The sequence below is a fragment of the Macaca thibetana genome, chromosome 4 (assembly GCF_024542745.1).
Source record: "Macaca thibetana thibetana isolate TM-01 chromosome 4, ASM2454274v1, whole genome shotgun sequence".
Classification (NCBI taxonomy): domain Eukaryota; kingdom Metazoa; phylum Chordata; class Mammalia; order Primates; family Cercopithecidae; genus Macaca; species Macaca thibetana.
Window position 1 is genome coordinate 112,993,595 of NC_065581.1, and position 25,241 is coordinate 113,018,835.

The following is a 25,241-nucleotide window of genomic DNA, read 5'->3' on the forward strand; positions in this document are numbered from 1 at the left end:
AGGAGAATCGCTTGAACCCAGGATGCGAAAGTTGCAGTGAGCAGAGATCATGCCATTCGTTGCACTCCAGCCTGGGCGACAGAGTGAAACTCCGTCTCAAAAAAATAAAAAGAAAAAAGAAAAGGAAAAAACAAAATCTCTCAAAAGGGTACAGTGAGTAAAAATGAAGAATGTGAACTGAAGAAGGAATTTATTATTATCTGTTGAATGGATGTTTCAACAACCAGTTTCACACAGATACAGAGTTAGACAAAGAGTTCTGAGTTAGAGGAAAAGCAAAGCTTTCAGGAAGTTAAGTGGTAATTCTCCTTCCACTAAGTTATGTAGACTCTCACAGAATCATAGTGAGAGTCAAAGAGAAAAATTAAGGCCCAGAAACCTTAACTACAGGTGACACATGCCTGTAATTCCAGCATTTTGGGAGGCCAAGGCAGGGGGATTGTCTGAGTCCAAGAGTTGGAGACCAGCCTGGGCAACATATTGAGACCCTGTCTAAAAAAACGTAGAAATTAGCCAGGCATGGTGGTATATGCCCACAGTCCCAGCTACTCGGGAGGCTGAGGTGGGAGGATTGCTTGAGCTCAGGAGATTGAGGCTGCAGTAAGCTAGGACTGCACCACTGCACTCCAGCCTGGGCAAGAGTGACACCCATCTATAAAAAACAAAATCACCCCCCAAAAGGAAAGAAATCTAAAGGTTAACTTAACTTCACCTATTCAACTACCTTTTATATGCAGGCAAAGAAAATGTACTTGAACTCTGGAGTATAGGGGAATCGAGACCCAGAAAAGCTTAGATTTGAAGTTGCAGAATGTCTCTCTTAGCTTTGAAAAAAGAACAGCAGGAGGGACCGAGCGGGCCTGTGAGATAGTGTTCACTGGTGAAATAGTCCTGACTGCCGGGCGCGGTGGCTCAAGCCTGTAATCCCAGCACTTTGGGAGGCCGAGGCGGGTGGATCACGAGGTCAGGAGATCGAGACTATCCTGGCTAACATGGTGAAACCCCGTCTCTACTAAAAATACAAAAAACTAGCCGGGCGTGGTGGCGGGCGCCTGTAGTCTCAGCTACTTGGGAGGCTGAGGCGGGAGAATGGCGTGAACCCGGGAGGCGGAGCTTGCAGTGAGCCGAGATCACGCCACTGCACTCCAGCCTGGGAGACACAGCGAGACTCCGTCTCAAAAAAAAAAAAAAAAAAAAAAAAAAAAAAGAAATAGTCCTGACTGACGAAGGCTTCAGCAAGATCCTCCCTGTACTAAGTCTATTATTTTGTGATAAAAATTATAAAAGCCTTTAGGAATTGTATTCTTTTTGGGGTTGCGGAGGGAAGAAGAAAAACAAAGATCTTCTAAACTTTAGTTAATTCATGCCAGATACTCACTTGCTAAAAATGAAAATGCCAAAAAATCAAGTGTTTGAACTTGAAGTTGAAGTCAATTAGCCATGTTTCTGATGCAGACAGAATTCCCAAAATAAAAGCCAGCCTGATAATGGGATAAATTTAGAGCCCAAAGGACAATTACATATAAATATGATGAAGATTCTGTAGTCTGCATTTCTTAGAGGACACCTAAGGTGTTGGAAAGTTGACTGCATTATGTAGACACTTATCTGAGGCCATGCCACCGCACTTCATGAAAAAGTACTTAACATAAACAAAGGCAATGAGCAGAGCTTTATTTATTACTACATGCACTGACTGAACAGAACAAGAACATGTAGCAGACCAGCAAGAAAACATCTGAAAACCATTGTTTCGGGCCGGGCGCAGTGGTTCACGCCTGTAATACCAGCACCTTGGGAGGCCAAGGTGGGCAGATCACCTGAGGTCACGAGTTCGAGACCAGTGTGATCAACGTGGAGAAATCCCATCTCTACTAAAAATACAAAAAGTTAGACGGGCATGGTGGCGCATGCCTATAATCCCAGCTACTCAAAAGGCTGAGGAAGGAGATCGCTTGAACCCGGGTGGCGGAGATTGCGGTGAGCTGAGATCACACTATTGCATCCCAGCCTGGGGAACAAGAGTGAAATGCCATCTCAAAAATAAATAAATAAACAAACAAATAAATAAATAAATAAATAAATAAATACTATTGTTGTTTTTGTTTGTTTTTGAGACGGAGTCTGGCTCTGTCGACAGGCTGGAGTGCAATGGCATGCTCTTAGCTCACTGCAACCTCTGCTTCCCGGGTTCAAGTGATTCTCCCGCCTCAGCCTCCCAAGTAGCTGGGATTACAGGCACCCACCATAATGCCCGGCTAATATTTGTATTTTTTAGAGATGGGATTTGTACTTTTAGAGACGGGTTGTATTTTTGTATGGTCTGGAACTCCTGACCTCAAGTGATACACCCACCTTGGCCTCCCAAAGTGCTGGGATTACAGGAAGTGAGCCACTGTGCCCAGCCAAACCATTGGTTTTTATTTTATTATATTTTATTTTGAGATGGGGTCTCATTCTGTCACCCAGGCTGGAGTGCAATGGTACAATCTCAGCTCACTGCAACCTCTGCCTCCCAGGTTCAAACGATTCTCCTGCCTCAGCCTCCTGAGATTGCTGGTGCCCGCCACGACGTCCGGTTAATTTTTGTATTTTTAGTAGAGATGGGGTTTCGCCATGTTAACCAGGCTGGTCTCGAACTCCTGACCTCAGGTGTTCCACCCACCTTGGTCTCCCAAAGTGAGCCACTGAAGCCGGCCAAACCATTGATTTTTTAGATGCCAACCCTCAAAGATGCATCTTGAGGAGTGAAGGATAAGGGAATGCACAGGTGCATGGCTAGAAGAAAAAGAGTTGAGGAAAAGTCTGGAGGAATATAAACAGAGGGTCCTGAGTCGCAGGGCTCCAGGGTGCTTCCACTTTCTAACTATCATATCCGCAAAGCAATCATACACAGAGAAAAACGTAATCAAAGGAAGACTGGCTTGAACTCTGATGTTGTGGTACACTGCACAGGATAATTAAATTTGGAGAATGAGGAAAAGATCTGAGAAGCAGAACTAGAACCAATAGGACTTCATGATTGGCTGGAGAGTGAAAGGAAGAGCAAGTTCCAGGTTTCTAACTTGGCCAGCATAAGGCAATGATACATTCTGCAAGATGGTGCTGATACAAGAAGAGAGATCTTGTTTATGAGAGGAAGGGGCAGGAAAAGTGGACAGAAGGAAATGCCATTCTTGGGGTAAACTTGTCCACATATATATAGATATATATGTGAGACTGAAACTCTAACTTGAGACAGTTAAAACCCTGGGACAATGCCTTGATCCAGGCTGGTAAATGAGCTGGGGGATGATCCTAAGGGGGAAATATATTTAAAATGGAATGGAGCTCACCAGGGTACAGCAGATGATGAGGAATTGGGAGGTAATAAGGGCAGAACAAAATAAGAAAGGAAAGATGGTGCTTATACAGGCCTGGTGTTCAGTGATATTCATATTATTATTATTTTTTAAATTGTATTTATTTATTTATTTATTTATCTATTTATTATTTTTTTATTTTTTTGAAGATGGAGTCTCACTCTGTCGCCCAGGCTGGAGTGCAGTGGTGCAATCTCAGCTCACTGCAACTTCTACCTCCCCGGTTCAAGCAATTCTCCTGCCTCAGCCTCCCAGGTAGCTAGGACTACAGGTGCGCATCACCATGCTCAGCTAATTTTTGTATTTTTAGTAGAGACAGCGTTTCACATGTTGGCCAGGTTGGTCTCGAACTCCTGACCTCATGTGATCCGCCCACCTGGGGCCTCTCAAAGTGCTGGGATTACAGGCATCAGTCACCGCACCCGGCCAATATTCAAATTAAAGAGAAAAATGTGCAGTATCGATTGTCATTTCAGACGTACAACCTGCACCCAAAACCAAAGAGCTCTTACAGCCTGGCATTGGCCACCTCTAAACCATGATGGGCTGGGAGAAGTGAGGACAGGGTCTGAAACAAGGGGCTGGCCAGTAAAGATCATCATTCACCATTTACTTGACAGGAGATCTTAGTAACACATCCTGAAATACCTAGGAAGGCAGAGTGCACTGGGATCTTAGGAGCTGTCTGATATCCCAGAAGTTAATAATGAGAGACATCTCCTATTCGGCAGCATAGCCAAGGCCCCTCTCACACTGCAGTGATCTCATACGCATGAGCTCCAAGACGGGGAGTCAGCCAAACAGGAGTGAGACCTCTAGCACTGAACTCAAGAGCCATCGAATCAAAAGCTCCACTTCCTAGTTAAATTTCTACTCTATGGGCTCATTTTAAAACTGGGAATGATACCAGCCACCTCACAAAAGTTAAAAATTGTTGGTAACATAGGGAAGACCATGTATAAGTAAGTGCCCAAACAACTGCTTGGTACCTAATAGGCACTCAAACCCAATAAACGTTAGTGAATTGACAGTCGGTAAGAGATTGTTATGTTTCATATTTCTATATGCACCTGACCCGTTATTAGTTGATTCTCTACAAGTTTCAACCTCGTAATTAACACAAAAATACACAGTAAAACAACTGTGTTAGGAACCCTCAGACACAGGTGGAATGCCCCAAATTGGCCCATCCAATCCCATCTCCTTGATTCATGTTGTTAATGCTTTGTGCAAGGAAAAAAAAAGGAAGTTTCACTGAAGAAAAGGGTCAGCTGGGCGCAGTGGCTCACGCCTGTAATCCCAGCACTTTGGGAGGCTGAGGCAGGTGGATCACTTGAGGTCAGGAGTTCAAGACCAGCCTGGGCAACATGCTGAAAACCCATGTCTACTAAAAAAACAAAAATTAGCTGGGCATGGTGGCATGCACCTGTAGTCCCAACTACTTGAGGCTGAGGCACAAGAATAGCTTGAACCTGGCAGGTGGAGGTTGCAATGAGTCTTGACAATGCCACTGCATTCCAGCCTGGGTGACAGAGTGAGACTCCATCTCAAAAAAAAAAAAAAAAAAAAAAAAAAGAAAAGAAAAGGAAGAAAAGGGCCAATAAGTAGGCATATTAAACATATATATATACACACACACATATATATGCTATTTTTAAAGAAGGAGTTCCTAGGAAAAAATGTTATTTTAAAAAATATAGGCTGGGCACAGCGGCTCACACCTGTAATCCCACCACTTTGGGAGGCCAAGGTGGGCGGATTACCTGAGGTCAGGAATTTGAGATCAGCCCAGCCAACATGGTGAAACCCTGTCTCTACTAAACAAACAAAAAATTAGCCAGGCGTGGTGCCGGGCGCCTGTAATCCCAGCTACTCGGGAGGCTGAGGCACAAGAATTGCTTGAACCCAGGAGGTGGAGGTTGCAGTGAGCCGAGATTGTGCCACTGCACTCCAGCCTGGGCCACAGAGCAAGACTCTGTCTCAAAAAAAAAAAAAAAAATATATATATATATATATATATATATATATGTATACACACATACATTTATTTTGTATATATATACACACTATATATATAGATAGATATATTATGTATATATATATACACACACACAGGCTGGGCACAGTGGCTCACACCTGTAATTCCAGCACTTGGGGAGGCTGAGGTGGGCAGATCACTTGAGGTCAGGAGTTCAAGACCAGCCTGACCAACATGGTGAAACCCTGTCTCTACTAAAAATACAAAAATTAGCTCGTATGGTAGCATACACCTGTAATCCCAGCTACTCAGGAGGTTGAGGCAGGAGAATCACTTGAACCCAGGAGCCAAGATTGCACCACTGCACTCCAGCCTGGACAACACAGCAAGACCCTGTCTCGAATAAATAAATTAATAAAATAAAATATATATAGTTTAGTAGATATTTATTAAGAAGCAGGAATCAGTAGATTGAGCTCTTCCTCTTTATGTGGCCAAAACTAATCTTACAAGAATAGCCCTACATTGATTTTTAGGTTTTACAAAGGAACAACCTTCTTAAAAGTTTAGTTTAGTTACAATCTCAGAATATAGTTATTTGCTTTTCTATGAGACTGTCAGTGATCAGATTCAAGGAAAAAATAAATCAGTGTCCTTCTCAAGTTCTTCTCCAATGCTGAAAAAAGCCAGCTGGTCAGCTCACAGCAAAGGAATCATAAGCTTTGGGGATTTTTCCCTCTTCATGACCATAAAAAGCAACAAACTCGTGACATTTCCCTTTACTTGTATGTGCCAGAGGAAGAATTTGCAACTCCATTCAAGAAGGCTCTGTGTGACCTTCCCCTGATCTTCGTTCAAGTTCACATACAGTTACAATACCTCCAGTATTCACTGCAGGAGTGGCAGAGGGTTTGAGGACACAGTAATCTACAGCTTTTCACTCCACAGTAGTCCAATTGTCTCTAGCCCCAGAAAATATGGTTAAGGGAGAGTTTGTAGGCATAACGCAGCTTGCCCCAGGAGGGTTAGCTCTACATGCAGTTACGTGCCACAGAAATTAGTTCTATAAACAGTTGTTACTGAAGACCAAAAAATAAAAACTAAATCTAATGCAAATTATCAGGAATATCTGAACAGTGAAAACCATCCAAAGTGTGCTCAATGCAAAAAAATTTTACTTATCCTCATTTTCTACTCCTTTTTCTCTTCCACCCAATCCCCAAAGTATCAGCAAGTCTAGACAGATGTAACTTAATAAAGAGATTAAACATATGAAATATTTCATCAGGATAATCTGAGGCACCTCCCACATAATGTACATTTAAAAGTTGCGACACGTAGCCATAAAAAAGAACAAGATCATGTCCTTTGCAGTAACATGGATGCAGCTGGAGGCCATTATTCTAGGCGAATTAAGTCAGGAACAAAAAAACAAATACTGCATGTTCTCACTTATAAGTGGGAGCTAGGCTGGGTGTGGTGGCTCACGCCTGTAATCTCAGCACTTTGGGAAGCCAAGGTGGGCGGATCGCTTGAGGTCAGGAGTTCAAGACCAGTCTGGCTAACATAGTGAAACCCTGTCTCTACTGAAAATACAAAAATTAGCCGGGCATGGTGGTACACACCTGTAATCCCAGCTACTCAGGAGGCTGAGGCAGGAGAATCGCTTGAACCTGGGACGCAGAGGTTTCAGTGAGCTGAGATCACGCCACTGCACTCCAGCCTGGGTGACAGAGCAAGACTGTCTCAAAAATAAAATATAAATAAATGAATAAATAAATAAATAGGAGCTAAACATTAAGTGCTCATGGACAGAAAGATGGCAACAGCAGACACTGGGAACTACTAGACAAGGGAGACAGGGAGGGGGCAAGAGTTGAAAAAATACCTATTTGTTACTACACTCAGCACCTGGGGGACGGGATCAGTTGTACCCCAAACCTCAGCACCACACTATATACCTAGGTAACAAACCTGCAGGTGCATCCTCTGAATCTAAAATAAAAGCGAAATTCTTTTTTAAAAAGTTGTGGCATATCTCATATCTTTCCATTTTAACCAAAGATTAAAGAATAAGAATCTCTCTACATTTGGTTAATTTAAAGTTTTTATCTATCTATCTATCTATCTATCTATCTATCTATCTATCTATCTAGGCTGGGCGCAGTGGCTCACGCCTGTAATCCCAGCACTTTGGGAGGCCGAGGCAGGCAGATCACCTGAGGTCAGGAGTTTGAGACCAGCCTGGCCAACATGGTAAAACCCATCTCTACTAAAAATACAAAAAGTAGTCAGGCATGGTGGCGCATGCCTGTAGTCCCAGATACTCCAGAGGCTGAGGCAGGAGAATCTCTTGAACCTGGGAGGTGGAGGTTGCAGTGAGCCAAGATTGTGCCACTGCACTCCAGCCTGGGTGACAGAGTGAGACTCCATCTAAAAAAGAAATAAAAAATAAAAATACAATAAAATTTATACATGTATATATATATACACACACACACATACAAAATACAATCATCTTTATACAAAGAAAATGAAATTCCACCCTTTCCCCTTCCTAAAGAAGAGAAAATTTTCCTTAATATCTTAAAATTATTTTCTCAGTCCCAGATTAGAATATAAAGTGAGGTTTGGCATCCTCACCTCCATACCAACCACTATTTATTGGCTTTATATTGCAGATCATAATAAATGCAGAAGTCACACCCTACGGTTCAAAATTCTCCACAGCAGAGCCACAAAAACTACTAAAGGCTTCTCAATTGCTATTCTAATTGTGCTCTCTTCTCTAGCCTGGCCTTTCCAAACTGTATTTGGGTAAAGATGCATATTCCATTTCCCCTTTTGAAGATTAATAATTAATAGTAACATATTAAGGGTTCTGGAAAGTTCTGCAGTCTGGAACATCCAAGCTTTAACTCAACTTTTCCTAGACTATTTTTCAATCAGTATTTCTTCCAACAGGCTGAGGTTCTTTCCTGACTCATTATTCAGCAATTCTTTCTCTCGTGCATCTCCATTCTGCAAAGACTCAGCACAAATTTCTCTATGCTACCTTTCCTGGTACTCAGTATCTCTGAGCACTGTCAGATTGGTGCCTCTTGTCCAGCACTTGGCTACAGTTCAGGGCAAAACCTGGTACATGAGCATGTTTAAGTCCACAAATGGCTGGGTACGTGCTCAGCTGGGCCCCCTGCAGTGCTGAACACTGGCAGCAAAGACAGACCCCAGGTTCAGTTAAAAGGCACTCTCTGGTTTTGCCTTCTTCCTAAATTTCTTTACACATCAATTGTCCATTACCGCTTGCTTTTTGCTCTTTAAATAATTTTTTTGTTTTGTTTTTAGATAGCCTGTCATCCAGACTGTGGTGCAGTGGTTCAACCACGACTCACTGTAGCCCAGACCTCCCTGGCTCAAGCAATCCTCCCATCTCAGCCTCCGGAGTAGCTGGGACTACAGGCACGTGCCACCATGCCTGGCTAATTTCTTGTAGAGGCAAGGTCCCAGTATGTTGGCCAGGCTGGTGTTTAACTCCTGGGCTCGAGTGACCCTCCTGCCTCAGCTTCCCAAAGCACTGGGATTACAGGCATGAGCCACTATGCCTGGCTCTTTAATATTGTTATTCCAGGATCGCACCACAATAAAGAAACATTTATCAATCCCATCTACCATTTTTCCAGTCACATGCCTATAACTCTAGATTCATTTTTGTTGACAAGGGTGCAGGCGCATGTGATGAATCTGTGACTTTCAGTCCAGCCCTCCTAGAGGCTGGGAAGTTAATTCAGCCCTCGAATTTGCCTACAACTAAAGCATTCTGGGCAAGGAACAAGCTGGGTTCTGAAGATCACAGGGACTGCTTGAGAAACTTTCTCTGACAAATATAATACTTTAAACCATGACCTACTTCCCTGAATACTTAAGCATTCTTTGCATTCCTCCCTGTCATGCAGAGATTGTTTATCAGGCACAGTTCCAGAAGTGACTTGAAATCTCTGTCATTGTTGCAATTCAAGATAAAATTGTAAGCCCTCTTCAGTCACCAGATTCTCTGTGTAGAACAAAAATTCAAAAACCTCAGTGGGCCTTTAACAAATATCAAACGAATAACCGGATCGTTGTCTTAATCAAGGCTAAATGAGCTTTCCGTATTATAAACAAAATGGAGACTGATCTAAGGCCAGGCGCAGTGGCTCACACCTTTGATCCCAGCACTTTGGGAGGCCGAGGTGGGTGGATCACCTAAGATCAAGAAGAGTTTGACACTAGCCTGACCAAGTTGGTGAAACTCCATCTCTACTAAAAACACAAAATTAGCCGGGCGTGGTGGTGCATGCTTGTAATCCCAGCTACTTGTGAGACTGAGGCAGGAGAATCTCTTGAACCCAGGAGGCAGAGTTTGCAGTGAGCCGACATCACACAACTGCACTCCAGCCTGGGCAACAGAGTGAAACTCCGTCTCAAAAAAAAAAAAAAAGACTGACCTAAAACTGCCATCAAACTGAGTTCAAAGTAAACTTTAGCTCCTGAAGGTTTTACAAAGAAAATAAATCAGCTATAAAACCAATCAACTGGGTTTCTGCCCACATTAAGGTCAACCATTTTTTGTTTAAATTGTATTCCGCTGCTTTTGTCAGTGGAATACAAAGATTGCAATGGTCAGGACTAATTTAGTAAGCTTTATGGTGACATGTTCCACTGCTTTTCAATAACTTATTTCATAGAAAACAGAGCAGAACAAGAACAAAAATTTCCATTTAAATATTTAGGTTAACAATATAGGAATCAAGAACTCATGTGTAAACATTGGTTAAATATGTCATTTCTGGCCGGGCACAGTGGTTCACACCTGTAGTCCCAGCACTTTGGGAGCCACAGGAAGGCAGATTACCTGAGGTCAGGAGTTGGATACCAGCCTGGCCAACATAGTAAAACCCCGTCTCTACTAAAAATACAAAAAAATTAGCCAGGTTTGGTGGCTCACACCTGTAATCCCAGCTACTTGAGAGGCTGAGGCAAGAGAATCGCTTGAACCCAGGAGGCAGAGGTCACAGTGAGCACCACTGCACTCTCCAGCCTGGGTAACAGAGCACGGCTCCGCCTCAAAAAAAAAAAAAAAAAAGTCATGTGAAAAAATCATCATAGCAAAATTGGTTAATTCTTAGCAATCTCCTGTAGACTACAATCCTATTCCCCCTCTCCCTCCCAGTTTGTACTGCAGTGCATATCAAATGTAAGTTCAAAGTAGACAGGCCACCCAAGGTTGAAGTTTCTATAGCATTCAATATATTATTGATGCTGAATAAGACTATTTTGACCAGGTGCAGTGGCTCATATCTGTAATTTTAACTTCAGGAGGCCCAGGTGGGAGGATCCTTTCAGCCCAAGAATTAGAGACCAGCCTGGGCAACACAGCAAGACCTCTTTTTATTTTAAAAGAAAAAAAAAATTAAAATGAAAAAAAGACTGTTTTACATATGTATCCAAATGAAAAACAATTTCAAATGAAAGTTTCTAAAGATGCATTCTTTGAGTAATTTACTATAACTTTGTGAAAAATTACCACCAAGAACTGAAAACATAAAGAGGTTAAACATTGTGAAATGCATCAACAGTCTTGTTTTATGTATCACAACAAAAAACACTTTACAGAGTAAAGAAAACTAGGAGCCAATGAAGCATGTCTTCACGAAAAGTGGCCAATATCAGGGAGTGACAATAGAAATTCATCATTGTGGCAGGTGAAACCCAGGGCCTGTAATGGCTCAATTCAACAAAACATCATAGGCTCGGACACAAACAAAAATAAATCATAAATTGTATTCTGAACGACAAACCACTGGGGATGGAAAAATTACAAAGCGAAAATGTCTTCTCTGGAGATTACGCATTACGCATTCCCCGCGCAATCTCATCTCTTTGCCTACAAATGGAAGGAATGCAGTCAATGACCAGGTTCTTTCATTTTCAGGTGGACCCAGCCATGCTGGGATAGAACAGTCACTGTGGAAAGATGCCATCATGATCTGCCAACTGTTCATCCAGCGGCATCTCTTTTATCTCGTTTTCTCTTTTTTTTGCAGAGACAGGGGTCTTGCTATCTTGCCCAGGCTGGTCTCAAACTCCTGTAGTCAAATGATCTTCCCACCTTGGTCTCCCAAAGTACTGGGAATACCAGGTCCACCAAGAGCCACCATGCTCGCCTCTAGCCCTCTCTTCTACTAAGACTCACTTTTGGTTCCACCTACACTTCTCCATAGCCACTATTGGGTCCTTCCGTGTTGATCATCTTTTTTCCTAAAAAACTTGACTTTCTGGCCAGGCATGGTGGCTCACGCCTGTAATCCCAGCACTTTGGGAGGCCAAAGCGGGTGGATCACCTGAGGTCAGGATTTTGAGACCAGCCTGACCAACATGGTGAAACTCTCTTTACTAAAAATACAAAAATTAGTCAGGCATGGTGGCATGCACCTGTAGTCCCAGTTACTCGAGAGGCTGAGGCATGAGAATCTTGAACCCGGGAGGCGAGGGTTGCAGTGAGCTGAAATCGCTGAGATGGCGCCACTGTACTCCAGCCTGAGTGACAGAGCGAGAGACTCCATCTCAGAAAAAAAAAAAGAAACTTGACCTTCAGTTGTGCCTCCCTTACCCAGTACTCCAAAAGCCTCGATGGCCCCCAATGCCAGTGATCTCTGCTGTGACGCAGACCACTATTAGAGAAATGCTTTGAGCTCATAGAAGCTCTCTGTCATTATCTATAGAGTCTGCTGTGAACCTTTGCTTTACTTCTATTTATTTATTTATTTGTTTGTTTATTGAGACAGAGTCTCACTCTGTCTCAGGCTGGAGTGCAGTGGAGCAATCTTGACTCAAGGCGGCCTCCACCTCCTGGATTCAAGGGATTCTTGTGCCTCAGTTTCCCAAGTAGCTGGGACTACAAGCACGTGCCACCATGCCCGGCTAATTTTTGTATTTTTAGTAAAGACAGAGTTTCACCATGTTGGCCAGGTTAGTGTTGCCTGGCTTGGCTAGTCCTGACTTCAGGTGATCTGCCTGCCTCGGCCTTCCAACGTCTTCGGATTAGCGGCGTGAGCCACTGTGCCTGGCCAAATCTCTGCTTTCCTTTAAAGTCCCAAGCTGTTATTATCAAGTGATGTTCTCTGTTCTAAAGGTACCCTTAGAATAAATTTTTTGGCATGGTTTGTTACACACCAGTAGATAACTGAAACCAACATCTTGGGGTAGATGTCCTTGTCAGACTATTGGAGAAACAGAGGTACTCCATCTTACAAATCTGAAAATCTCATTGTCTGTGACTTACCCCCATGCCAAGCCTCTACCCTGTGCCAAATCTCACTGCCCCACTGATATCAGAGATGTCACTACCACCCTATGAAAATGCTTGCCAACATCATCTTCCTAAAGTCACCCTTTCTAGTCACACTTCCCACTACTTCACTGTGTGGACGTTATCTCCACCTTATACAAGAGGGTCTCCCAGGAGTTCATGATGCACTCCCCTGGTATTTCTGAAACTTTGTTTTGTTCTTTGTCAAAAGCCGGCAGTGGCTCTCCATTGCCTCTGCAGCTCTTAACACTGATGGGCTGCAACTTAGCCTCTTTCCATTGTTTCCTTAAGAACTACCAACTCAATGTCTTGTACCAGAAGACTTCCTGACTAATGGCCTTTTATCTGCCTAGAACAATTTCCCAAAAATTCTTTTCTTTTTACAGTAGTACTAACCGCAATTCTTCTATTACCTAGCCACCTTATTGGAATCTTTGCTGTTGAATATTTCATCTAGAAAGGCCTCACCTCATCTCAATGATGAGGTGCTCAACAGTAATGTTCTTATTTCTTTATCTCCCAAAGCATCTAGCTCATATGGTGCATGGTTAGAAAATATCTGACCATTTTTAATGAATATTATTACATACCAAGAAAACAAGTTAAGCTTAAAATAACACCTGATTCCCATTTTCTTATTTTATTTATTTATTTATTTATTTTAAGATGGAGTCTCACTCTGTCTCCCAGGCTGGGGTGCAGTGGTGCAATCTCGGCTTCACTGCAAGCTCCGCCTCCCGGGTTCAAGCAATTCTCTTGCCTCAGCCTCTCGAGTAGCTGGGACTACAGGCATGTGCCACCAGACCCGGCTAACTTTTTTGTATTTTTAGTAAAGACGGAGTTTCACCATGTTGGTCAGACTGGTCTCAAACTCCTGACCTGAAATGATCTGTTCGCCTCGGCCTCCCAAAGTGTTGGGATTACATGTGTGAGCCACCATGCCCAGTCTATTTATTTATTTTTTTGACACAGGGTCTCTCTCTGCAGCTTCAACTTACCGGGCTCTAGTGATCTTCCTACCTCAGCCTCCCAAGTAGCTGGGATTACAGGCATGTGCCACCACACCTGGCTAATTTTTAAAATTTTTGTAGCAGTGGGGTCTCACTATGCTGCCTAGGCTAATCTCAAACTCCTAGGCTCAAGTGATCCTCCCACCTTTGCCTCATAAAGTGCTGGGATTACAGGCATGAGCCACCATGCCCACCAGCCACATGTCTGTATTTATGTATGTATGAATTCAGCATAGCCATGAAAGAGACAAGGGTAACACTTGAGATGTAGAATATAGAACTATTTTAAACCATGGGCTTGCTATTATAATTGATTAGATATTTAGCCACTCCCACAAAGCTTTCAGTTTATTGCACAAATAAACACAGCAGAAAAAATTTACAAGTAAAAGGAAATCAATAAACAGGTTTATGCATATATGGAAACTTGAGTTTTAACAAGACGTAACTTTTTAATCAGTGTTACTGGAGCAATAGGTAACCCACATAAAAATGAACTTAGATTTCTCCTTCTAGACATAAAATAATATTATCTAGTGGAATAAAGGTCTAAACATATGAAAAGGAGAACTTTAACTTTTTTAGAACTGAACTTCTGTTTCCCCAGTTCCTAGCAGTTCCTGGAGTACAGAAGCTAGTAAAGAAGTATTTATGAAATGGCCAGGCGTGGGTGGCTTACCCCTGTAACCCAGCACTTTGGGAGGCCAAGGCAGGAGGATCACTTGAGCTCAGGAGTTCAAGACCAGCCTTGGCAACACAGTGAGACCTTGTCTCTATTATATTAAAAAATAAATAAAAGAAATAAAAAAAGAAATATTTATGAACTTAAGATTGAATAGTAAGTAAGTGGCCGAGAAAGCCAGAACTCTATTATTCAACAACTTGATAGGTTTTAAGATTTCTTTACATATTTTTGGACCAGTCAAATGCCATAAACTAAGCCCTTAGCTACTGTCTACTTATCCAGCAAAGGGGAAGTTTTAATAAATAAGGGGATAAATAAGGGAAAAGGGCTTAAGAGGCAATGAGATGGAAGGGGAACACTGAAAAGTCACAGCTTCTGGCTCGGTAAAGATAGGGGCATTTCACTGAACACCTACTTACCTTGAATGGCACAATCTATTTAGAAAAGCCTCTGTTAGCAACCCACTTTTTTTTTGAAACGGAGTCTCTCTGTCGCCCAGGCTGGAGTGCAATGGTATGATCTCGGCTCACTGCAACCTCCCCCTCCCAGATTCAAACGATTCTCCTGCCTCAGCCTCCGCGAGTAGCTGGGATTACAGGTGCGCACCACCATGCCTGGCTAATTTTTGTATTTTTAGTAGAGATGGGGTTTCACCATGTTGGCCAGGCTGGTCTCGAACTGCTGACCTCGTGATCCACCCGCCTCGGCCTCCCAAAGTGCCGGGATTACAGGAGTGAGCCACCGCGCCCGGCCAGCAACCCACTTTTTAATATAGTCAAACAAAGGAATGAAATTATATGGAAGACATATTTTCCTTTATTTTATCCTCCAGTTGTGTGAAGGAAAATGTCTACTCTCCCATCATCTGAAACCTTCCCTCTCAACCCACACGAGTTCCAATCTCGGTGAAATCTGCGCACGCTATGACCCAGTGTCACCTAGACCTGAACCTCTCCCTGGCCTTTATTCAGCTCTTACGCCTACTCTTTCCCCTCCCTTAAGGTAATGGAGCCCACACCCCACACATCAGAACATCTGATGAGCATTTTAAGACTACAGAATCCCAGCACAGTGGCAGGAGCTGGTAGTCTTAGTTACTCAGGAGGCTGAGGCCAAAGGATGGCCTGAGTCCAGGAGTTCAAGACTAGCCTGGGCAACAGAGTGAGACCTTGTCTCTCAAAGAAAAAAAAGAAAGAAAAAGAAAAAGAAAAATCACAGAATCCCAGACCCTGAGACTGCCTGGGATTCTGATTCAGTAAATCCAGAATAAGGTGTAGGTGTCTTTGAAAAGCTCCCTAGGTGAATCAATAGCACCACGAGGTTTGGGAACCAGGAAAAATTTAATCCCTCAGTACTCCCAGTTTGCAGAGATTGCATATAACAAATAGATGTGGTCAGCCAATAAACTGTAGTAATCTCTCCTTCTTAAATTTTGGTTTATTTCATTTTGAAATCAAACATGAAACTGATATGTTGCTATAACTGGGATTAAGATTAGGTAGAGTGAAACTACAGCGTTTCCCCCATTTTAAAAAACATTGCAGAGAAATCATAGGGAAGACAAAAAGCTTTGAACCTGAAATGAATACTTGTATTAAGAGGCGCCTAAGGGTGTCCCAGTGTCCCAGATGGTTGCCTGTGCTTTGAAAACTTACGTTTTTCTCAGAAAATCCATGTATACCATCCAGTTAACAGAGCCAGGCTGTCTGCCGTGAGAATGGGAGAGGATCCCAAGTGAGCCTTCACCCTATTGTTTTCCCAAGAGGTAGATTTCTGCTGCTTCCAACCCCTGATCTCAACATTTCATGGATCATGACCATAAAGCAATTTCTGGCAACTAAATTATTTTAGATTGTTCCAAGAGAAGAAATTTTAAAAATGATAGCTTAAGAAGTAGGTCATTCTCCAAACAAATAAATTTAAAGATGGTTCATTAATTTGGAAAGGAAAAGGAGTAAAGAAGAGTAAGACTGCTCTACCTCAGCTGCGTTTTTATTCCTGAACTTGCTTTTTTCCAATTTGAGTAATTTCGGGGGGAAAAGTCTTTTATTTATTTATGTATTTTATTTTTTTTTTTTGAGACAGAGTCTCGCTCTGTTGCCCAGGCTGGAGTGGAGTGGCGCGATCTTGGCTCACTGCAAGTTCTGCCTCCTGGGTTCACACCATTCTCCTGCCTCAGCCTCCCGAGTAGCTGGGACTACAGGCGTCCGCCACCATGCCCGGCTAATTTTTTGTATTTTTAGTAGAGACAGAGTTTCACCATGTTAGCCAGGATGGTCTCGATCTCCTGACTTAATGATCCACCCGCCTCGACCTCCCAAAGTGCTGGGATTACAGGTGTGAGCCACCGCTGGCCTTTTTTTTTCTTTTTTTTAAAATAGAGATAGGGTCTTGCTCTGTCACCCAGGCTGTAGTGCAGCAGCATGATCATAGCTCACTGCAGCCTCATACTCCTGGGTGGAAGCAACCTCTGACCTCAGCCTCCCAAGTAGCTAGGACTACAGGTACGCGCCACCACACCCATGTACATTTTTTATTTTTTGTAGAGATGGGGACTTGCTATGTTGCCCAGGCCACTCTTGAACTCTTAGCCTCAAGTGATCCTCCCTTTTCGGTCTCCCAAAGTGCTTGGATTACAGGTGTGAACCCCCACACAGAAAAAAAAAGTCTTTAAAAATTAATTGGGCTGGGCGTGGGGGCTCACACCTGTAATCCCAGCTCTTTGGGAGGCTGAGGTGGGAGGATCGCTTGAGTCCAGAAGGTCCAGACCAGCCTGGGCAACACAGTGAGACCTCGTCTCTACAAAAAATAAACAAAGTTAGCCAGGCATGGTGGTGTGCACTTGTAGTCCCAGCTACCTGGTGGTGTGTGCCTGTAGTCCCAGCTACTCAGGAGGCTGAGGCAGGAGGGTCATTTGAGCCCAGGGGGTCGAGACTGCAGTAAACCAAGATTGCACCACTGCTTTCCAGCCTGGGCAATAGAATGAGAGCCTATCTCAAAAACAATAAATAAAATGAAAATTAAATGAAAATGAAAATTAATTAACAGTAAAACAAACCATAGCCTTTCATGCTTTGACAGCCAGGCCAGTGCATGATCAGATGGCAAGCACACGGCAGAGACATGACGAGGCATTCAACTTCACAGTTAAAAATGCACCAAAGAAACTAGGTACCATTCTTCACCTAGCACATTGGCAAGTACTGGAAAATCTGATACCCATGAAGTAAAGCATGGGAAAACAAGTGCTGATCTCCACGGTGGGAGTGCAAAGTGGTAGGACCTCTTTGGAAAGTCAATTTAGGAAGGGTTAAATCTTTTGTTTTTTGTTTTTTTGGTTTTTGGTTTTTTTGAGACAGAGTCTTGCACTATTGCCCAGGCTGGAGTGCAGTGGTGAGATCTCAGCTCACTGCAACCTCCCCCTCCCAGGTTCAAGAGATTCTCCTGTCTCAGCCTCCCAAGTAGCTGGGATTACAGGCACCCACCACCACACCCAGCTAATTTTTTGTATTTTTAGTAGAGATGAGGTTTCACCATGTTGGCCAGGCTGGTCTCGAACTCCTGACCTCATGATTCGCCTGCCTCGGCCTCCCAAAGTGCTGGGATTACAGGTGTGAGCCACCGCACCTGGCCCGGTTACATTTTTAAATGCATATAAAGCTTGCAATTCAGCAATTACACTTATGGACTAGGACAATCTAAATATAAATCCAAGGAATTGGTTAAATCATTACAGGGCTTCAACCCATAAAAGGGAAATTTATGCACCCAAATTAATAAGAATGGGGGCAGTTATTTATGTCCTGATATGAAAAGACATCCAAAACCTAAAGTTGCAGAATCTGCACGTGATATGATCTTTTTCTTAAATGGAAAAGACTGTGCCATTTTTACCTACTTTCATGTGCATGAAGTTTTTGAAAGAATATGTAAGAAGCCATCATATTGGCTTCAAATTATTACTTAAATTTGTAAGTAATTTACCCTATTTATAAATTTAAGTTCTCAATCATTAATACTTTTTAAAAATAAACATTAAATGAACTTTGCTATGTAATGACTTTAAATAAAAATCATTTTAATAAGGGTAAACAAATGCTTTTGATCTTATTAAGCCTTTACAATTCAAGAGTGATGATGTCAGATATACAGTCTGTTTCAAATAAGTAAACTTAATTATTCATGAGAAATATGAAGGTATGTATAATTGAGGTTTATTGCTAATTATTAATATCTACACCCATTAGATATACGAATGAGAAGGGAACAAAGGGATAATTACAGGTATGAAATCCTACTCTTACTTCTCTGATAGGGTTTTAATTTGCAGAAAAATGGCCCAAGATCTAAATAGACAAGTAAAATAATTATAATTACAGATTTTTAAATAATTTATTGACAATAGGCATATGTTTATTCAATATAATGCTTCTTTCTTCCCCCAGCTTTTTTCATATTTTTCCATTGTATTTTAAAATGAAGCTTATTTTAAATTGTAATTTTTGTTAGGTTATAAGAGAACTAAGAATGTGGTTCAGGCCGGGCTCAGTGGCTCACACTTATAATCCCTGCACTTTGGGAAGCTGAGGCAGGTGGATCACCTGAGGTCAGGAATTTGAGACCAGCCTGGCCAACATGGTGAAACTCTGTCTCTACTAAAAATACAGAAAATTAGCTGGGCGTGGTGGTGGGCGCCTGTAATCCCAGCTACTCAGGAGGCTGAGGCAGGAGAATCACTTGAACCTGGGAGGCAAAGGTTGCAGTGAGTCAAGATTGCATCATTGCACTATAGCCTGGGCAACAAGAGCGAAACTCTCAAAAAAAAAAAAAAAAAAAAAAAAAAAAAAGAATTTGGTTCAAGGAAATTTAGTTTTTTTTTCCCCCCAAGAGATAAACGTACTGGCTTAATTTTTCTTAGAATGCTTAGTGCTATGAATTCTCATTTCTAACTTCACGAATGGCTACTGCATATAGAATTACAGAGACGGGGGATGATGCCATTTAGTTTGAGTTTTCCTGCACTGGTGTTCTTTAAGCACTGAATATGTATTAAAACTAATGAAGACAAAGGAAAAGAAATAATTTCCTAGTATTTTTTAAAACAAAACATTTTATTTCCATTTTGTTAATTATCTTACAAGATCCAAACTAGAATAATCTTATAATATCAGCTTAAAGCTGTAAAGGCATAGAAATTAGTCAACCCAAAGAGGATGCACATTTCAAGGCCTTTTCTTCATAGAAGAAAATATTTCAAGTGAAAATCTCCACTGATCTAATTCATTTACTAGCCTATAAGCTGTAATGGATTTAAGGGAAGCCCTGTGATTCCCACAGTCTATCAGTACCCAAAAGAATCATCCCCACATCCATATCTCCAATTTTTGGTCTCTGTTCTAGTCAGAAAGCAGCAGCTCTTATAATCTGGTGAAAATCCACAGGAATACAGGTAGCCACACACACAGAAACATCCCTCTATTAAGAGGACCCATTTGTGTAACACTGGTGATGTAGTCACTTTGAGGCCATCTTCATTCTCCATTTCTATTGTTAAAAAAGTGGCGAATAGGAGGAAGCATATGACCTAGCTTATAGGAGGAATTACGAAACGCAGCTGGCCGCCTCAATTGTCTGTTTTTTTTTTTCTTTGAGACACAGTCTAGCTCTGTCGCCCAGACTGGAGTGCAGTGTGGCGTGATCTCAGCTCATTGCAAACTCCGCCTCCCGGGTTCACGCCATTCTCCTGTCTCAGCCTCCCGAGGAGCTGGGATTACAGGCACCCACCACCATGCCTGGCTAATTTTTTGTTAGTAGAGACGAGTTTCACCATGTTAGCCAGGATGGTCTCGATCTCCTGACCTCGTGATCCGCCCGCGTTCTAAAGTGTTGGGATTACAGGCGTGAGCCACCGCACCCGGCCAATTGTCTGTTTTAATGCACAAGAGTCAAACACGTCCTTAAATTTACCATTCAGACACTGGATTCTTCTATTTGAGTACATCCTTATATTTTAGTGATTCATGGCTCTTGTAACCAAATGGAACCACAGCTTTTGGAGCTAACAAGAGCCCCCATCTTCCCACCTGCCACAGACAATGGCCTCAGCCTGTTGCAACAGACCATTGTTCAATGTCCAGCACTGAAATCATTGATCAGGCAATAAATATAGGAAGGCTAATTAATTATGATTGTCCAGACTTAGTCTGGAGCCTGGCTCCAGAAATCAAGATTAGCCAGAGACATGGAAGTCAGTTTGTCACTGGTCACCCCACCCTCTGTTGCCACTTGAATGTGTTGCCACCTGAATATGTTGCCACCTGAATATTTTTTTAAGACAAATTTTTAAAAACAGACAATTAAGGAATAATGTGAAGTGTGAGGCTTTACTTACCACCAGCATTCAGGTCGTCTAATCTTCCTGCACCCCGCAGTTGCGAGACGGCCATGTCTCAAAATTAAACCCTAGTAGGTAACAGATCAAGCCATTCCCCCCCACCCCAACCCCGCCCGGATCTTACATACAAAGATTGTAAAAGATTTCCAGTCTATCTCTGGATCTAAGGGAAAAAATAAAGATTATAAAAGATTGAATAGAAGATAAAGACTCCTTCCATTTTATGGAAATGCACCATAGATAAAACCAAGACTTCTGCTTTAGTGCATCTAAATGTTAAGCCTGGGTAATCAAAAGCTTGTTTAAATCTCCATTTGACCTAACACAGGTGATAATTCAACCAGTGTAATGTCTGTTCAGATAAGGGCACTTAGTGAGTAACTGGTAACTAAAATTAGCAGAAAAAAAAGAAAGTAAATCCAATTGCTAAATAGATAGCATGCATGGGACATGTCAGCTATTAGATAGAAAAAGATCTGCCTACAACCTTTAATTAATGATCACGTTCTATCCAAGGAGGGGAAAATGTATTTGCCTAAACCTCCCCAACCGTCCACAGACACATCAAGAAAGTTCAAGACGTAATCCTAAGTAACTCAGTGTATGAAATGGTCTCATTTGAGCCATATGCACTTAACATATTTGTCTATTTGAGATAAAACCCAATTTGAAATTACAATGCTAACAAGCCACTCTGTATCTAGACAAACAGAATCCAAAGCCCCCAAATCTGAGGTTTTTGGTCTAACTATTCACTTGATCTACTAATAACCAAACAGACTGACTTGCCTTAGTCACTATCATAATCAGTCTCACGTGATAATGAGATGATCAAGGGTTAAATTGTAGTAAAAGCAGATAGGTCAAGATAGGTCAAGGTATTCTCCAACTTGATATTCTCCAAGCAAAACCAAGAAGCCAGTATCACCCCTTCTTCTTTCCACAAGTATTCCTGAGAGCCGACTCTGTGCCAGGCAGCATGGCACACATGAAGGAACACCGCTGGTCAGCACAACCAGGCATGTTCCCTGCCCCTGCAAAGCATTCAGAACAGCCAGGAGAACACTAAACGCACACATGTGAAAACTGCTGGGACGCGTCCATGGTGCTACAGAGCCTAGAGTGGGAGATGGGATTACCTGGAGGTCAGGAATTGGAGCTTAATAAGAAGAGGGGAGGCAAGGGCCATGGTGCTGAGTCATTCTTAATTAGGGAGTCCTTTTGGAAAGACATTTGTGTTCAAAGCCTGAGTGATAAATTTTGCTAGTTGAAATGAAAACTAAATACATTCCAAGGATACATGTAAGTGTATTGATTTGTCTCCAAATTGATAACTGGGCAGTATGCCAACAAGTTCAATGATATTCTGGATGTCATTTAAGTGATTTTTTAAAAGGAGGTTGTTTGGCTGCTTCAAGACGGTTGGCAACTTGGAAAGAGGAAAAGGATAAGGTTATGGAAGAAGGAAAAAGAGAATGGAAGGAATATTTTTAAATAAACAAATTCAAATTTACTGGGAAAGGATTAAATGCCGCCGTATTTCAGGGTGAACAGTTAGTAAGATCTGAAGGAGTACAAAAGCAGGGGGGCGGCGGGGAATGTCACCCAACTGCAAGTTTTTAGCAATTATACCATAAATTATTTTCATCACTAGACTCTCAACACTGGTTACCGAGCCACTTTGACAGTAGCTGGCATCAAAACATTATGTGCATACAGTAAGTATTAAAATGCGACTTGGATCTCAAAAGGATAGTACATTCCTCAGGCCAGAAGCTTAAGCATCTCTTAGAAAATCTACATAGCAGAGGCACAGTTAGTACTTAATATCTAGGGACCATGGATTTCACAAGTAGTTATGAATCAAAGACTGGAGGCAAAAACTATATTATTAAGTGCAGTCTCTCAGTCCAAATTAGACTAGGACAGCTAAAGAGGTCAAGGCAACTAGGTCATGGTTTTAGGTTCCTTTTTTTTTTTCCCCATATTGTAAACATCCACGCCTCCTGAGATAACTCACGTACTCTATCCTCAAATTTGACACACGGCAAATTTAACTATTAAGCATGGTTATCCACATCTTTCTACAAGGTATCACAAGGGTACCTTTGTGATACAAGGGTATCACAAAACCAGTAGAGTGAAGCCTTGCTAATGAACACACGTGCTGGAAAACAGATCTAAAATACCACGACCAGAACAAGCCACCGTCTTGGCGGCTGTCCTGGCCCACAAGAAATATTACAGCCTTGAAGACTGAAGTCGATAAAATGCAGTCGTTTCAGCACTGCGTCCAGGGAAGAGTACCCGGAATGCTCGCTACACTCTGACCGCATCCTTCGAGAACTTCTAGCCACTCTAGTGTGTGTTTGGCCAACTGAGTCCGCAGGCAAAGCGCTGAGCAAACGCGAGGGCGCTGGCTGGTTTGCGAAACCTGTCATTCCTTTTGGAAACGCAGCGCCTGCCCAGGTTTTCTCTGGCTCCGAGCGAGCTACACGCCAGGCTTTCTCTGCCTTGGGAAGGCGGCGTCTGCTCGGGCCGCTGCCGCAGAACTGGGTACCAAACCCGCTCGCTTCAGGCACCGCTGCCATCCAAGGCGGTACGCGGCGGGGAACCTGAGGGTGCCTGGGCTACCTGGCCTCACAGCTGACTTTCCGCATCTCCGAGCTTCGGAGGCCCGGCCCGGGGTCCATTCTCCACGGATCCCCCAGCGCAGCTCATCCGCCTCGGGCTGGATGGCTTCCACCGGAAGAGTGCGGAGAAAGGCTCAGTTGCCGTGGGCAGGGCGCGGATTTTATTACTGCGGATGGCGCAGTCGCCTCCCCTGGAGACCCGCGACAAAGACGCAAGCCCCCCGCCGCGCTCGCCGCTGCTCTGGCCCCGCCCCGGCGCAAAAGACCCTGAAAAGCCTCCAAAGAGGGGTTCGCGCTCCCGAGTTTGCAGATGGGGCTGGACGGGCCGGGAAGTTCTCTCGGCGGAAATCGGAGGAATCCCCCCACCCCCACCCCCACCCCAAAGATCCGCGCCTCCCGGCGCAGGTGGCCCGGCGCGCCCATACCTTGGTGGCGGGGTCCGCGGCAGCGATGGCGGGGTCCCCGGTGGTGTCTGGCGCCGCCTCGGCCGAGGGGCCACCGCCGCTGGGCTCGGGCTCAGCCGGCGTGGAGCTCCCCTCGGGCGGCTGCTCCGGGCTGCGCTGCTCGGTGGAGCTCCCGGCGCCCATGGCTCCTTCGCACTTCTCCCGCGCCCAGCCGCCGGGTTACGCCTTCCCCAAGCCGCAGGGACAGGGGCAAGAGCCAAAAGACGCGCGCCAGTGAGGTCCCAAGAGCGCCTTCCTTCGCCGCCAGCCTCCTACGAACGCGCCCAGCCTGCGAATGAAGGAGACGCGCTCGCGGCAAACTCCTTAAAAGAAAAGGGGGAAAAAAAAAAAGGCCACCTCTTAGCCTCCGCCCCCCTCCCCCTGGTTTTTCCCTCGCTTCATCACATGAGCACAGCCCCAGACACGCCTTGCAGCAGCATCTGCCCCCAGGCTGCCGGGACCAGAGGCGCTGCGACGCGCCAGCCCAGGTCCAGGCAGCAGCCCACCCGGCCCTCGGGCGCCTCCCGTTTCTAACAGGGGGACGAGAGCTGCGGGGACGACCCAGGGCCTCAGAAGGCAAGAGAGCAGGGGAGCAAAAAGCCTGCCGGGGACACTGGATTCTCTGGGGTTTATTAAATGATGGATCACCCAAGGCAGGAGCTTCTGCTGCAGCCGACTTTCAGCTCGCCCAGGAGCAAGCCCGAGTCCCCATTTGCTTTCCTGCAGATTGTGTTTAACTCCAAACATTTGTTCCAGCCTCCTCCCCATTAGCAGGAGAAAGGCAAGCGCTCCCTGGCTCCTCCTGAGTCCGACCATATTTGGGCACCTCACGTGGCAAGATCAGGGAACCGAGAGGTTAACGCAGTCAGGCCACGGATGAGGTGGGCCACGCAGGCCCACGCTCTCCTATCCTCCGGAACAAGTGATGTCAGGCGATGCCATCAGCAGTGCTAGCCGCCCCCCTCTCCCCGGGGAACGGGGGGAAAAGAGGCTGTTACCGGAAATGTGCCCGTCCTTCTTTGAGGGCCTGTGCTGGAGGTTACGCATCCAGGCCACCTCTGGGCGATGCTGAAACATGACAGCATAGATCTGTTCCTTTGCCATCAGCCTTTCTCAAAATATGAAGACTTGAAATAATGTCAGTCCAAGTGGCTTGCATCCTTTCCTTTCCGACCCTTGAATGTAATATTTATTATATGAACATGGCAGCCAATCAATAAGTATTTGAACTAAATTAAATTTGTAGCTGGATTGCTTGGAGCAAAGCATTAAGGCTTTGGGGCTGAAAAAAAAAAATTTATTCCAGTTGTAACTGACAACCGAGCGTCCCCGTTTTCACAAATACTTGGAATCTCCATTAACAATGAAGAAACCAACCTGGTTAACAC

The 25,241-nt window shown here is 43.8% G+C and overlaps 1 protein-coding gene across 1 annotated transcript in view; it reads right to left on the bottom strand.

Annotated features, from left to right (window-relative positions):
• Positions 1-24,200, bottom strand: part of AKAP12 (A-kinase anchoring protein 12) — a 123,204-nt gene extending 99,004 nt beyond the window's left edge. Inside the window, exon 1 of the mRNA XM_050786224.1 lies at positions 23,836-24,200. Coding sequence (XP_050642181.1) covers positions 23,836-23,997 — 162 coding nt within the window. The 5' untranslated portion in view covers positions 23,998-24,200. The remainder of the gene's footprint in view (positions 1-23,835) is intronic.
• Positions 24,201-25,241: the final 1,041 nt, after the last annotated feature.